The sequence below is a fragment of the Solea senegalensis genome, linkage group LG2, assembly GCF_019176455.1.
Source record: "Solea senegalensis isolate Sse05_10M linkage group LG2, IFAPA_SoseM_1, whole genome shotgun sequence".
In the NCBI taxonomy this organism is placed as follows: Eukaryota; Metazoa; Chordata; class Actinopteri; order Pleuronectiformes; family Soleidae; genus Solea; species Solea senegalensis.
This window is the reverse complement of record NC_058022.1, coordinates 35,971,888-35,985,788: the sequence shown is the minus strand read 5'-3', so window position 1 is coordinate 35,985,788 and position 13,901 is coordinate 35,971,888. Positions and strand designations below refer to the sequence as shown.

The window sequence follows — 13,901 nt, the reverse complement described above, 5'->3', positions numbered from 1 at the left end:
CGTTTGGCAATAATAAAAATAAGCGATAATTGATTTACAATTCTTTCAAGTGTTCGCTGTCTTGTTTTGCGCACGTTGCACATCTCATCTAAGTTGTCTTATTTTCTTGTGTTATGGTGTCACTTCCTTTACGCAGGGGCGCTTCCGTAATGCCACAGGCTTTTGTCACACTCGGGGTTCCGTCTTGTCCAGGCCTGCTGCTGGACACTAGTCTCCGCATGTTCTCCTCATGCTGTGGATATATATCGATATAGGGTAAGATTTTCGATTATATATCACCTGTATTGTTTTCAACAGCTGCGTTGGTCGTCGCGTCAGCGAGGCTAACACTTTAGATGCTAACGGAAGCAGAGAAGCTGTCATCCTCCTCCTCCTCCTCCTTCCCCTCCTCCCCCGTAAAAGCTTTAACGCTTATCATGACACAAAAACACAACTCATCCAAATTATATTTCATAAAATAATGAAAGAGTTCGTTTATATCGTTTATACATTGTTAGCTAGCTTAGCTTCTCACTTGCACCTTTAGGCAAATGTTGGATACACGGCTAGCGCACGTTTTTTTTAAATATTGTGTTGTGTTATATCACAGTGTATTAGACTGAAAGTAATATAATGACGTAAGAAGTACGATTTTAAATTATAGTTGCACACATGTATAGTATTGCATACATAATCTGAAATCTACTGAATATATAATACGCTTTGTATCTATATATTATATATAATATAAATCCATCATGTAATATAAATATTAGCCGAATAGGGAAACTGACCACACAAGAAGAATTTGATTTTTACAAATAAATGTTTTTATTCGAGGAAGTAGTCAACAGGAGGTGTAAATCCAGCATGACAAATGTCAACATTTAGATTTTTACCCCTCTTTATAATCTACTATAGCTTTACAGTTTGATTAAAGATGTTATTTTTTAATTGGTCAATATGAAAACTGATGCTATAATCTGCTGATTAATGTAATATAATGAAAGAATGAAACAGTTAGTTAGTCAGTAAATGTGTCCCGATGGTGTCTGTTTATGTTTCAGACACAGTTTCTAAAATGGTAGCTGTCCTCAGGTACCATACCACAGTCAGGACGATTCCCGACTGTGACTCTGTCTGTGACTCAGATGAGATGAGTCACGACATGTGGACAAGATTAGTCACAAGGAAAATAAGCAGCATTTATGTGACAGATATATGGATGCAGAATTTGTGCACCTTTAAATAACACATGTGATTATTTTTGTGTATAGACTTGCGCTGATGTCTAATGTGAATGATGTTGTTAATGGTAAACGAGGAAGGTGGAGCAGCATCATCATCATGATCATCCATTAATCTCCAGCTTCAGTTTCGCTGTGATGTAAGCAGAGGCTGAATGTTGTTCAAGGTATTTTGTCTTAGCACAGACATGTTTACAAACGACCTTGTTGAATAACAACACAGATTATTTATTTTAAAGCCCACAGAGTGTGTGTAACACGCCAGAGAGGACAGATGTGGATGTATATCAGGCAGGCAGAGCAGGATGCATTATGGGAAGTCAAAGTGTAAATATTTTCTGGATTATTGGGTTTGTTGTTTGGTTCATAAAATGTTTCAATAATGTCTGATCAGTGTTTCTTAAACCTAAAAAAATCTTCAATCCTCACCAGGACCGCTTTTACTTTTCCCCTTTGGAACAGTTGTTCACATAGAAAGTAATAGTTGTACTATTTCAGGTTACAGAATGAAAAGTCATTAATTATTCATGATATATTCCACTCATTATTGATCTGGAAACTCTTCTTGGACCCCCCGGACCCTCTTGGAATCAGTGCATCACGGTGTGATACAGCACAAGGTCAATAATAATGTTTCCACTTCTCGAACAGACAGAACATCCTGTCTCATTCTGGAACGGTCTCCATGGAGACAAGCTACAGGAAGTGGGCGGCCTCTGTGACATTCCTCTGAAAACGTGTACAGTGAAGTGTCACATTGAAAGAAAATGGAAAAAGAAAAGCACCAGACTCCAGAAAGCTTCTTGAGATTTTTACGATTCGACTGATGTACAGAAATTTAGATTAATAATGAATAAGTGTCCATCAGTAGGTTGATATGTAGTTTATATGTCACTCACTCAGAGGGAAGGAGAAAACTGTTTACAATTCAATAACAACATAATTAACCAATGATTAACCAGGAAGTGAACAGATTACAGCAGGGTTTCTTAATCCTGGTTCTGCTCTAACACACCTGACTCAAATAAATGCATTGTTATCAGGACATTAACAGATTTTTACAGAGGTCGATGTCAAGTGGATCATTTGATTCAGGGGTGTTGGAGCAGAGCAGTGGGTCACCATGATCACCACTCTGAGATAATTAGAAATACAGAATATTTCTAATATCTGCTCTGCTTTTTTTGCAGGTAAAAGGCGTGTGTATGTGTGAGTGCGTGTGTGGTCACCACACATCAGTGCAGGAACACGACATGATGTCAGGACCATAGCAGCTGCCATCTAACCGTCCAACTGTGTGGTTGTGAGAGGAGAAGCTCCTCCCACTGCGAGGACATGTTTGAAGTCAAGCCGCGGGCGGTGGAGAAGAAGGAGTCGAGCACGGAGACAGGTACAAACGTTTGTTTTTGTTGTGTCTGCGATGTACACTTAGTCTCTGTCTGTTCCAGTTCAAGTGGAAGGACATTTTTCAATTCTCATCTACATTGTTTTCTAGCGCAGCGGTTCTCTCATGACCAAACTGTGGGTTTGTTTTCCCACCCTTTTAGTGAAGATTTGTGTATATGTTTAAAGTAACATGCATCAAATGAAGTGTAATTTACCAAACGTCTCTTAGAGTTCATTTAGTCACTGCATTAGGAACAAGTTTGCTCTTGATTAATATTGTGATTTATTTGGGTCACGGTTGCTTACCTTTTTTTTAAAAAAAAAAAGTTGTTTTATTTTTGTGTCTCCAGAAGGAGCTAATGTGATGAAGGTGAAAGGGGTGAGTTTCGTGGGCGTGGTGTTAAAACAGAGGTGCAGTGACCAGACCTGTGGAGTGGAACCCACTCTCTTTGTCTTACATTTTACAACACAGTAACACATCACAGGGTGAATGTACGTGTTTCTGTCTTCTGTCAGAATGTGTAAACATAGCAGACGATAACTGCTCACCATGTCACTAAATTATAAAAATGATGTTGCTTTGTTTTCCGTAACTTTACTATTTCAGGAGAAATGCATCAATAAACAAACACAAACAGTGCAAACATAAACAACAACACTACTGGCATGTATTCAACAGCAGACACACTGTCTCCTCTAGCATAACACAGCCATATTTCACACTCAAATGTCAGCTGCCAGGTTGCATTGTGGGTGCGTGCTACATTTTAAAAGGAAGAACAAGAACGGTTGTATCAGTCGCTTAGCTTAGCTTAGCATAAAGATGGGAAGTAATGTTTAGTAATGTATGTCAGCCATAATTTAAAATTACTTTGACTTACAATTGTGAAGTAAAATCAACTGTTATCAATCCTAAATATTGTACAATTGATTTGAAGATGAAAATAAACATAAAAAAAAAAACCAACCCATTTTCTGTTTACATTTATCGCTCACATGCTTGCCTGCAGTACCTCCACAGTCCACCAGGTGGCTGTGGCCCACACTGGGGAATCATTACATTACATTACATTACATGTCATTTAGCAGACGCTTTTGTCCAAAGCAACTTACAATGGGTATCACTGAATTAATGTGAAAAAGTCAGTTAAAATAATTAGATATAATGTTTTCACTTAACAACTAAAAATAATTTTAAGTTTCATCGACACATGCTTAAAATAATAATTCATTGTATTTAATGTCCGTGTGTGTCCTATGTCTCAGATGAGGGTCTCGGCAGCAGCAGTGGGAGACGTTACGCCTCCAGCTCCGCGGGTTCTGGTTCGGTCGGCTCCATGTACCTGTCAGACAGTCAGGACTGGGTGGTTTCGCCCAGCTGCTCTCCAGACGAAGGCCCCGCCCCCAACAACAGCGCCATCTCGCCCCTGCTGGCAGAGGAGACCTTCCGCTACATGAGTGAGTGACTGTCTTCTTTATGTTATGACATTGTGAGTGAAGAGTGGACACATGACTGAGCAGATGGTGTGTTTGTGATTCATGTCACACACACACACACACACTCATGGATTTACTGTGGACACAGGCTGTTATTGTGTGTGTGTGTGTGCGTGTGTGCGTGTGGAGAGGAGAGAGGGAGGTGCAGTCAGTCAGTGAGTGAGTGAGTCAGAGTTGAGTTCAAATCCTCAGTCACGGGACAAAGGCTGACAGGAGGAGGAGGAGTGAGAGTGGATGGCCTGTAGACAGCAGAGCAGAGAGGAGGAAAATGCCAGTTTCAAACGTCCACAGTGAGGCGGTGTATGATATTTTCGCGGTGGAAGGTGAGTGGAGGCGTCTGCCCGGCTCGTTTATCCTCTGAGACGCTGAAATGTGAGACGCCGCAGCTTCAGCAGTGTCTTCAAGGTCAGATGGGGAGACTGTGAATCAGTGCCGTTGTGTGTTGACATTCAAACATGTTGTGGAATGCAGCCGGAGCGCTCACTTCCTGTCATACACGTGTCGTTTCATTCAATCCAACCTGGTTTTTATTTGAAGAAGACATTCTGTCTTCACTCTGTTCACGTTTGACCGACATTAACTTGTCTTTAGAAAATTCCTGCTGCGGCGACAGAAGCTTTGTAACACTAATGTTTCTGAGTTACACTTTCATGTTTCTGCCTCTTCCAATTGTGCTGCGTCAAATCCAGCGCGCTCTATTATTAGCAGCTGATGTCGTTGCAGAGACGTGGAATGTTAATATGCACATGTCCTCTGCTCGTCCTCGCACACACACACGCACACAAATGCATATTTAGTAACTTTAAGTAACTTTTAACTTTTAACAATTTTTGTCTTTCACATTAAGCAGAACTTTTAAAGTATGTTAACTTTGCTTTTGTAATAATTAATTCTTACACCACACTGAAGTCCATAGAGAAAATCAGTGACTTTAGCTGACGGCGACACAGGAGCTGCTGGTCTACTGCTGCCTCGTGTGGTCACTTTGTGTCACTGAGGTCAATCTGAATGAAGCATTTCATACACTGCAGAGACAAAATAAGACATTTGAACTTAATGGAGGCAGCAGTGGATCAACAACTCCTGTGTGCTGTGAAGTAAAAACACCGATTTTCTCTATAGGCTTTGGTGTGGGAGAATGAGTGGTTTATAAACTTAATTTTCCTGTTGGAAAACTTATCTCATCTAACAGTGAGATAAAGACATGAACATGTTCTTAAGATGTCACAGACTTAAGCTGACATAGATTTAATGTGTCAGTACCTCATGCAACGTCATGTCAATCAACCTGGACTGGATATGTCGTTTATTGTGGTCAGAGTTCAGCCTCTTCTTTCACTACTACAGTGTGTGTGTGAGTGTTGCACAGTAACTGCAGATATCAAGTGTGTGTGTGCCTTCCTGTGGTTATTTATAACAGCTGATTGTTGGGGGTGTGAGGTCACTGTGGCTCTGTGATTATCTGAGCAGCTGCAAAGTACATTTATTTAATTATAAATGTTGAACTTACCAAATGAAAAGAGTTCAGGCAAAGAAAATCATCTGTTGTTAAGTAAACTAACTAACTACTTGATGGATTCATTATTATTTTTATCAGTGGTCACAGCAGGCGTTCACGCTGCTCTCGGTCTACACTGATGCTGCAGTCATTAGAGATGCTGCTTCTCTTCAAACAGGTGGAAGTGGGCGGAGTCTGGTACCAGCAACACCCACACAGGTGCAAAGAGCAGCTCTGAACTAACCGACGTAGATTCTGTGACGCAGTGAAGTCGAGTTGATTTACTCCAGCTTCTGCTTCCACTCTCTGCTTTAATTCTGTCTTTACTTTACTTTATCTGTCTGATCATCTCGTCTTCTTCTCTCTCTCTTCTGTTTGTCTTTAGCGTACCTTTCTTTGGAGTCCTCCTCTTATTCCCACCCCGGCTCTCAGAGCCTCTCCAAAGGTATCTATCTATCTACTGATCTCTCCTTCCTTCCTCTCCTCTTCTGCTCTGCGACTCCTTCACTCAGCTCCAGAGTTGGAGACGGGCTTTGGTCCTGGAAACTCTCTGTGATGTTTGTTGCATGTAGACGAGAGCAGACTTCTACTGTCTCAGTAGGCGGCCTCTGTCTGTGTGTGAGACTGTGAGACGGGACGATGTGTAAATTCCTTGTCCTGACTCAAATCATTCCAATTCATGAGATTGTGAGACTCTGGTTTCTACCTTCATTTGATTATTTGTGCACATTTTCTGAAAACATTCAGATGCAGGAAACAAAATGTGACAAAATCTAAGAATGTTGCAACAGAATGTTTCAAAAAAATGTATATTGTGCTATAAAATGTAGCCATGTCATAAAAACATGTTGCTATGGAGCCACATTTTATTTGGTCAACATTTTAAAATGAGAAACAAAATGAGTGGAAATATGCAGCTCCCTCCCCCAGCTCAACATGAATCACTAGGACTGTATGTTGGTGAGTAAGTCACTCACAGAACATATGAAGACTTCATGTCAGTGATGTTTACGGTGATGTGTGATCACATCGTCTCATCTCCACCCTCTTCATGACCTCCTGACCTGAAGCAACCACAACGCCAGGACATTTATGTAAATGTACCTGCTGATGCTGTTGTTTGTGGTCAGAACATTTGTGTGTGTGTGTTTGTAGTCAGAACATTTCATTTTGTAGAAAGAAAGAGAGAGAGAGTGTGTGTGTGTGTGTGTGTGTGTGTGTGTCTCCTAAAGTAAAGTGTGTTCTCTGAACAGTCCTCAGTTCTGACCATGTGGAGCAGATGACAAAGACGTACAATGACATTGAAGTGGTGTCGCACCTTCTGGCTGAGGTAAGAGTGTCCACACACACACACACACAGCCGCAGCAGCAGTGTCTGCTCGTCTGTTTGACCCTGAGTGTCCTGTCTTCTGGTTGGACAGCGGGACAGAGACTTGGAGCTGGCGGCTCGGATCGGTCAGTCGCTGCTGCAGAGGAACCACCTGCTACAGGAGCGCAACGAAGCTGTGGAGGAGCAGCTCACTCAGGCTCTCGACCAGGTCACTTCACATGTTCTATATCACAAATTACACTTAACTTAAGAATATTATGCGTTAAATATTAAAGTATTGTTTATAAGTGCAATATTTCATGTAAATATTAAGCTCATACTGTCTTAATGGTCCATATTTTTATATATGAAACATTCATAGGTGTGAAAATATTATTTATTACCTTTATCTTGACTGTCTGTTGCTGCTGTCACCATGTAAATGTACCTGTCGTAAGTCAAATTAAGTACTGACTTAACTTATTTACAAACAAAGAAGGAAAGAGTCAAGTGAGTCATACATGAGATACTGGAGTGAAGTACATTTAAAAGTAACATAAACAAGTATTCTAATTATTTTAAATGAAAAAACAGTGGACATCACTAAATCATCTGTTTCACACAACTCTCTCTCTCTCTCTCTCTCTCTCTCTCTCTCTCTCTCTCTCTCTCTCTCTCTCTCTCTCTCTCTCTCTCTCCTCTCACTGCAGGTTCATCAGCTTCAGCATGAGCTCAGTAAGAAGGACGAGTTACTGCGGATGGTGGCCAGCGCCTCGGAGGAAAGCGAGACCGACTCCAGCGTGTCCACGCCCCTGCAGCAACGCAAAACACCGGGGGGCGGCGCCACCATGACTCCTGCCACCGCTCTCAGCCAGCTGGAGTCGCTGCAGAGCAAACTGCAGGAGCTGGAGGACGAGAACCAGACACTGAGGTCTGAGGTACGAGGGTTTTTACAGAGTGGAACAAGAGGAAAACGGGGAGTGATGCAGGATTAGTGATGCAGGATTAGAGCGTGAAAACGGTTGTAAACTCTCGATTTATTTCTGCTCGTCAACTCACCACTGATTCTGTTCAAGTGAGTTACAAACAAAAGCCAGAATAATTCTTTTTGCAGAAGAAAAACAAAATCTATCATTTCAACATCCTTTTCAATCATCACAGTCAAAGTAACTTAGTGTTAAGAAATATTTTGTACATGTCTCTGTTTGGAAATCAAAGTGTTTTTTTGTGAGTTTCAGTGCTTAAATCATTCATGTAGATGATGATTAAATGACTGTGACTGTGTGTTGGTGCTGCAGGCCTGTCAACTGAAGAGAGACACCATCACGTACGAGGAGAAGGAGCAGCAGCTCGTCAGCGACTGTGTCAAAGAGCTGCGTGAGTCTCACACACACACACACAAACACTTTATCAATGTGGAGAGCTGTTTTTAACGTGTGTGTGTGTGTGTGTGTGTGTGAGCAGGTGAGTCCAACAGTCAGATGATTTCTCTGACAGACGAGTTGTCTCAGAAGAACGAGGAGCTGCACAGACACCAGGAGGAAATCGCTCAGCTGCTCTCACAGATCGTCGAGCTGCAGCACAGAGTCAAAGAGGTGAGGAGTGTGTGTATGTGTGCAGTGTGTTAACCTGTGATTCAGATCATTTAGAGAGTGTATCATCATGTGGTGTGTTGTGTCTCTGTAGTTGGCTTTGGAGAAAGAGGAGCTGAGGATTCACCTGCAGGCGTCTAAAGATGCTCAAAGACAACTCACCGCTGAGGTACCAGCACACAACAACACACACCAAATAATAATAAGTCAGTCTGCGCAACTGTAGAAACATGTGTTAGAGGCTCCTCCCCCTTCCTTCCTTCTCTCCTTCCTTCCTTTCACTGAATAGAGCCGTGCTTGTGGCCTTAGAATCTGATTCTTTTGATTACATGTTATGTTACGTGCTGTTAGAGATCTATACTACTTCCATTAGCAGCTCTGTCGCTAGGCAACAGTAGTAAAAAAAAAAAAAAACACCAGGAACAGATCAATTAAGACATAGGCTCATTCAGTGGTAAAGAGAACACAGTGATTCATGGTGTCAGGTGATTATTCACTAATAAATACACGGACATGAAAATAAATGTGTGTGTGTGTGTGTGTGTGTGTGTCAGCTGGACGAGCTGGCAGAGAGGAACGTGGAGTGTGTGGAGATGCTGCACGAGTCTCAGGAGGAGATTAAAGAGCTCCGCAGTAAAAACACTCCCTCTGCTGGACTGAGACGACACCTGTCCTACGGCCTCTACCCCATGGTGAGAATCTCACACACACACACACACACACACACACACACACACCCTGGACTTAAAGTAAATAAAAAGACTACGTATGTGTGTGTGTTTGCAGGATTCTCTGGCAGCAGAGATCGAGGGAACCATGAGGAGAGAGCTGAGTGTGGAAGAAGAAACAGCCTTTCAGGACCAAAGGTGAGATGTGAGCAGAAGCAGCACACATGGACGGTGTTTGTTCTAGACCTCATTTTTTTGATCTTCTCCATCTTCTTCTTGCAGAATATCCCAGAAGAAAGTCTTCCAAACAGTCCGCTCCATCAACGCCTCGTCCTCACGGGCGGGTTCTGCCACGCCTCCTATCCCCGGCTCAGGTCAGAGCTCTTTAGTGATGACGTCACAGCCCTTCCTGTCCACTCAGAGGTAAGACACACGCTGATGTCCTCCTGTGTGAGGGAGACGTTTGGACACCTCATCAACCGTGTCTCTGCGTGCAGGGACGAGGAGAGGATGGGTCAGCCCGGCTGTCCCGGTGGAAACGACCTGACCAGAGCTCTTCACCGCCTGTCACTGCGGCGGCAGAACTTCCTCTCCGAGCGACAGTTCTTCCAAGCAGAGCGAGAGAAGAAGCTGCAGACTCTGGCAGGAGGAGCAGAGGTGGAGGGAGGAGGCAGCAGCTGCTGCAGCTCACCCATGGGCAGTGTCTTCTCCTCCTTCTCTAACCTGTCAGAGCTCTCCATCACCTCCAGCGCTTTTAAGACCTTCCTCCCTGAGAAGCTTCAGATCGTCAAACCCATGGAAGGTTTGTGCGTCCTGTCCAAAAATCATCCGTCGCTTTGTTCAGATGAGGTTTGATGTGATATCTCAGGACCTCCAGTTTAAGTCTATGATATCTTAAGAACATGTTCACGTCTTTATCTCACTGTTAGAACAGCGAGGAAAAACTGTTTATAGCCACATTACGAAAGACTCACCGAATAAAATCTATGCCGGATTAAGTCTATGATGTCTTAAGAACATGTTTCACGTCTTTATCTCATTACATGTCATTTTACCTCATCTCACCGTTAGACAGACTTTTCCAACAGGAAACTGAAGTTTGTAAACCACTCACTCTCCCACACCAAAGCACACAAATCAGTGATTTTAGCTCACGGGGACACAGGAGCTGCTGGTCCGCTGCTGCCTCGTGTGGTCACTTTGTGTCACTGAGTAAAGTCTAAATGAAATATTTGAATTGCCAAAAAAAAAATAAGACATGTGAACTCAGTGATGGAGGCAGCAGTGTGCTGTGATGGGCTTTGGTGTGGGAGAGTGAGCAGCTTTCAAAGTGATACAAACTCCACTTTCCTGTTGGAAAAGGTTGTTTAATGACGGTTAAAAGCAACAAAAACATTCTTAAAGTTAAGTCTATGTGTATTTTAGTCAGTGAGTGGATAAAATCTGTTTTTAAAGGCCATGTTTTAAGTTAAGTCATCGAACTGTTCCTTTAAATGAATCTCATTCCACCTGTGTGTGTGTGTTTCAGGCTCACTGACACTCCATCACTGGCAGCAGCTCGCCAAACCACACCTGGCCACCATCCTGGACCCACACCCAGGCGTGGTGACGAAGGGTTTCCGCCCGCTGACTCAAGACGCCACGTACCGCCTCTCTGACATGGAGGAGGACGAGGAGGGTGAGGAGCACGGAGGCAGCGGCGTGCTGGAGAAGGGAGCAGCGGAGCGCGGCAAGGAAGAGGAGGATGAGGAAGAGGAGGAAGGCGGGATCACGTTCAAAGTGCGCTACACGTCCACACCAGAGGAGAGGAAGGACAGGAAGGACAGGAAGCACTCAGTGTCTCCTCTCCTGACGTCACCCTCCGTGTCACCTGCACTTCCTGTCACTGTGACGTCCAGCCAGTCATGTCTGACTATTCCAAGAACCTCTGCAACAGTGGTCCAAGCACAGAGTCACATGACCTCAGTGTCGACAACACCCTCGTCCTCTGGTAAACAGTGAACGCTGAGCGTTAAACGTGTTGTTGTATTTGTTGTATTTGTTTTTTTGATTCTTTTTTGACCTGCTTTGTTTTTTGTATTCAGTCCCAAATCCAGGAAAGTGTCACAGCTCCACCTCCTCCACCTACACCTTCACCACCTGCCGCATCCTGCACCCCAGTGACATCACACAGGTCACCGCGAGGTCAGTCACTCTCAATAAAAAAGATGTTTGCTTAGCCCCGTGCGTTGTTTTATTAAGTCTGTGATATCTACGTCACATGTTCACGTCTTTATCTCAGTGTTAGACTGAAGTTTGTAAAGCACTCACTCTCCCACACCAAAGCCCAGAGAGAAAATCAGTGATTTTAACATCCCAGCACACAGGAGTTATTGATCCACTGCTGCCTCCATCACAACGTTCAAATGTCTTATTTTGTTCACTGTTTAAAATCCTTTGTTCAGATTAACCTCAGTGACACAAAGTGACCACACGAGGCAGCAGAGGACAAGCAGCTCCTGTGTCCTCGTGAGCTAAAATCACTGATTTTCTCTCTGAGGTTTGGTGTGGGAGAGTGAGTGTTTTACAAACTACAAAAAATATTCTGTGAAAAAGTGAAAATAAATGATATTTGTGTTGACATGGATTTAATGGGGTAACTCTTGTGTTGAATAGTGTTTGCTGCTGCGATGTGACTCGGTGTAAAGATGATCTTCATCACTCACTGTTTTTCTGTGTGTGCTTCTCAGTTCTCAGTCGTCTCTCCTCGTGCACACTCCCAGTTCCATGAGGACGGGGCCCAGCACGCCCGTCACTCCCTGCAGACTCAGTCTGGGCGACTCCTTCCCTCCTCGCCGCCCCGCGGCTCCCACCAGCAGCCTAGCTAAGCTGGTGCTGGAGAGAGGCATATCTGCACAGGTGTCCACCGACACTCCGCCTCCATCTCCCAAAACCACATCCAGACAGCCACTGTTTCGCTTCCTCCCGAACACGCCCCCAAATTCACCCTCCCACTCTCCCACGCCCTCTCCTGTCCCCGCGGAGTCACGGCAGCACCCGGCCGACAATTTCCTGGCGTCACGGCCAGCGGAGCTTTTCCTCCAGGACGTTTATGGTTTAAATCTGGGCCGCGCCCCTCACCCCGACCTTCCGAGCCCCTCCCAGGAAACGGCGTCCCGGCCCGAGCTGGTGAGCAGCGTGGGCCTGGTGGAGAGGCTGCGGCGGCTCGGCTTCGCAAAGGTTCTTCACGCTTCAGAGCCGCGGCAGGATTCTGCCACGTTTGTGTCGGCGGGTGGAGGGAGTCTGTTAGACGGACTGAGACGTAACCAGAGTCTGCCCGCCATGATCGGGGCCCGCGCCGGGAAATCAGCTGCTAAAGCTAACCCTCCTCATCTTCATCCTCCTCCTCCTCACCCCACCTCCCTGGCGCTGCCTCCACCTGCGTGGGGAAACCTTAAAGAGCGGCGGCGACACTTCGCCTCCGTCTCTCATGTTCCATCGAGTTCAACCAAGCACTGAAGAAGAAGAAGAGGAGGAGGAGGAGGAGGAAGACAGTCCTCATTTCTCCTCCTTCTCTGCCTTTGAAGAGACAGAGACTCTTATTTAACCAATCCCTGCTTTTAGTGACTGAATTTTAAAGCACAATTGAGCTAAAGTGACTGTTTTAGTGACTCCGCAGTGCGTGTGTGTGTGTGTGTGCGTGTGCGTGTGCGTGTGCGTGTGTGTGTACATGTTTGCTCATGTTAAGGCCTTAGCTTCCTCCTGCACACGTTTATAACCATCTCTCTGTAGTTCTCCTGTCAGGCTCTGGATGTTCAGGTTCAGGTTAAGGTTCAGTAGAGAAGCAACATGGATGTGGTTCAAGGTGTTTGAGGAAGTGTTAAAGAGAGGAAGAGGAGGAGCAGCGGAGCAAAGTGATGAAGAGAAAGGGTTTCTGTATTTTGTTTGTTTATGAAAGAAGAAGAAGAAAAGAAGGGAGGAAAGAATGAGCATCCAGAGTCTTAAAGTGATGGTACAGGTTTTTAAAGTGTGGTTTGAAGAAGTTCTGGATCATAGTCGGCACTTTAGACTAACTTTTATACAAGGAACTAAAGTTTGTAAACCACTCACTCTCCCACACCAAACCCCACTGCTGCCTCGTGTGGTCACTTTGTGTCACTGAGGTCAATCTGAACAAACGAGTTCAAAATAAGACATTTGAAGTGAGTGATGGAGGCAGCAGTGGATCAACAACTCCTGTGTGCTGTGATGTTAAATCGACAGTTTTCTCTATGGACTTTGGTGTGGGAGAGTGAGCGCTTTACAAACTTCAGTTTCCTGTTGAAAATGTCGTCTGACAGTGAGACAAAGACGTGAACATTAGTGTTTATGTCCAGACTTCAGTGCAGCTCTGACAGTGGTGTTCTGTAATAAACCGTGTGAGCCGACCCCGCGACACGCGAGGTCATTTCCTGCCAGGCTCAGTCTGACCACACAGCAAACATCAGGCCACTTTTAACTGTTGTACGTCTGGTGTTTCCTGCTGCCTGCATGACCTCGCCTACAGGCCCCAGCATGCACCTGTCGGCAGAAGGATGGGGTGAGAACCAGACAAAAAACAAAAGCGTGAGCTGCCTTTTCCTTCCGGAGCCAGTGTTAATATTTTTTAATGGTATGAGGCCTTATGTTTGAAGCCAGCACTCTTCAGTGTGTATATGTGTGTGTGTGTGTGTGTGCACACTCAGTAGGTGGAAGTGGTTTTATTTT

At 44.5% G+C, this 13,901-nt stretch overlaps 1 protein-coding gene across 5 annotated transcripts; it reads left to right on the top strand.

The window, feature by feature from the left end:
- Positions 1–142: 142 nt before the first annotated feature.
- On the top strand, positions 143–13,758 carry trak2 (trafficking protein, kinesin binding 2). 5 transcript variants are annotated; one of them, XM_044014477.1, is made up of 17 exons: positions 143–255; positions 2,417–2,616; positions 3,879–4,070; positions 5,993–6,052; positions 6,861–6,937; positions 7,029–7,145; positions 7,627–7,854; positions 8,215–8,293; positions 8,381–8,511; positions 8,603–8,677; positions 9,063–9,200; positions 9,295–9,374; positions 9,459–9,599; positions 9,674–9,978; positions 10,705–11,166; positions 11,261–11,360; positions 11,906–13,758. In XM_044014477.1, exons 2-17 carry the CDS (start codon positions 2,562–2,564, stop codon positions 12,672–12,674), a joined length of 3,009 nt encoding a protein of 1,002 aa, XP_043870412.1. In that variant the 5' UTR covers positions 143–255; positions 2,417–2,561; the 3' UTR covers positions 12,675–13,758. The 5 variants fall into 5 exon arrangements, with proteins under 5 accessions (XP_043870412.1, XP_043870419.1, XP_043870439.1 ...); XM_044014484.1 differs by lacking the exon at positions 5,993–6,052; XM_044014504.1 differs by lacking the exons at positions 143–255; positions 2,417–2,616; positions 5,993–6,052 and adding an exon at positions 5,786–5,826 and having other exon boundaries at positions 3,885–4,070.
- Positions 13,759–13,901: the final 143 nt, after the last annotated feature.

What these genes read in the sequence shown, in the direction of transcription:
- trak2 (XM_044014477.1), top strand. Translation starts at nt 2,562, where the DNA reads ATGTTTGAAGTCAAGCCGCGGGCGGTGGAGAAGAAGGAGTCGAGCACG. An exon ending in TCACTCAGGCTCTCGACCAG is followed by an intron (nt 7,146 to 7,626) that starts GTCACTTCACAT and finishes CTCTCACTGCAG; the next exon opens with GTTCATCAGCTTCAGCATGA. An exon ending in ACCAGACACTGAGGTCTGAG is followed by an intron (nt 7,855 to 8,214) that starts GTACGAGGGTTT and finishes TTGGTGCTGCAG; the next exon opens with GCCTGTCAACTGAAGAGAGA.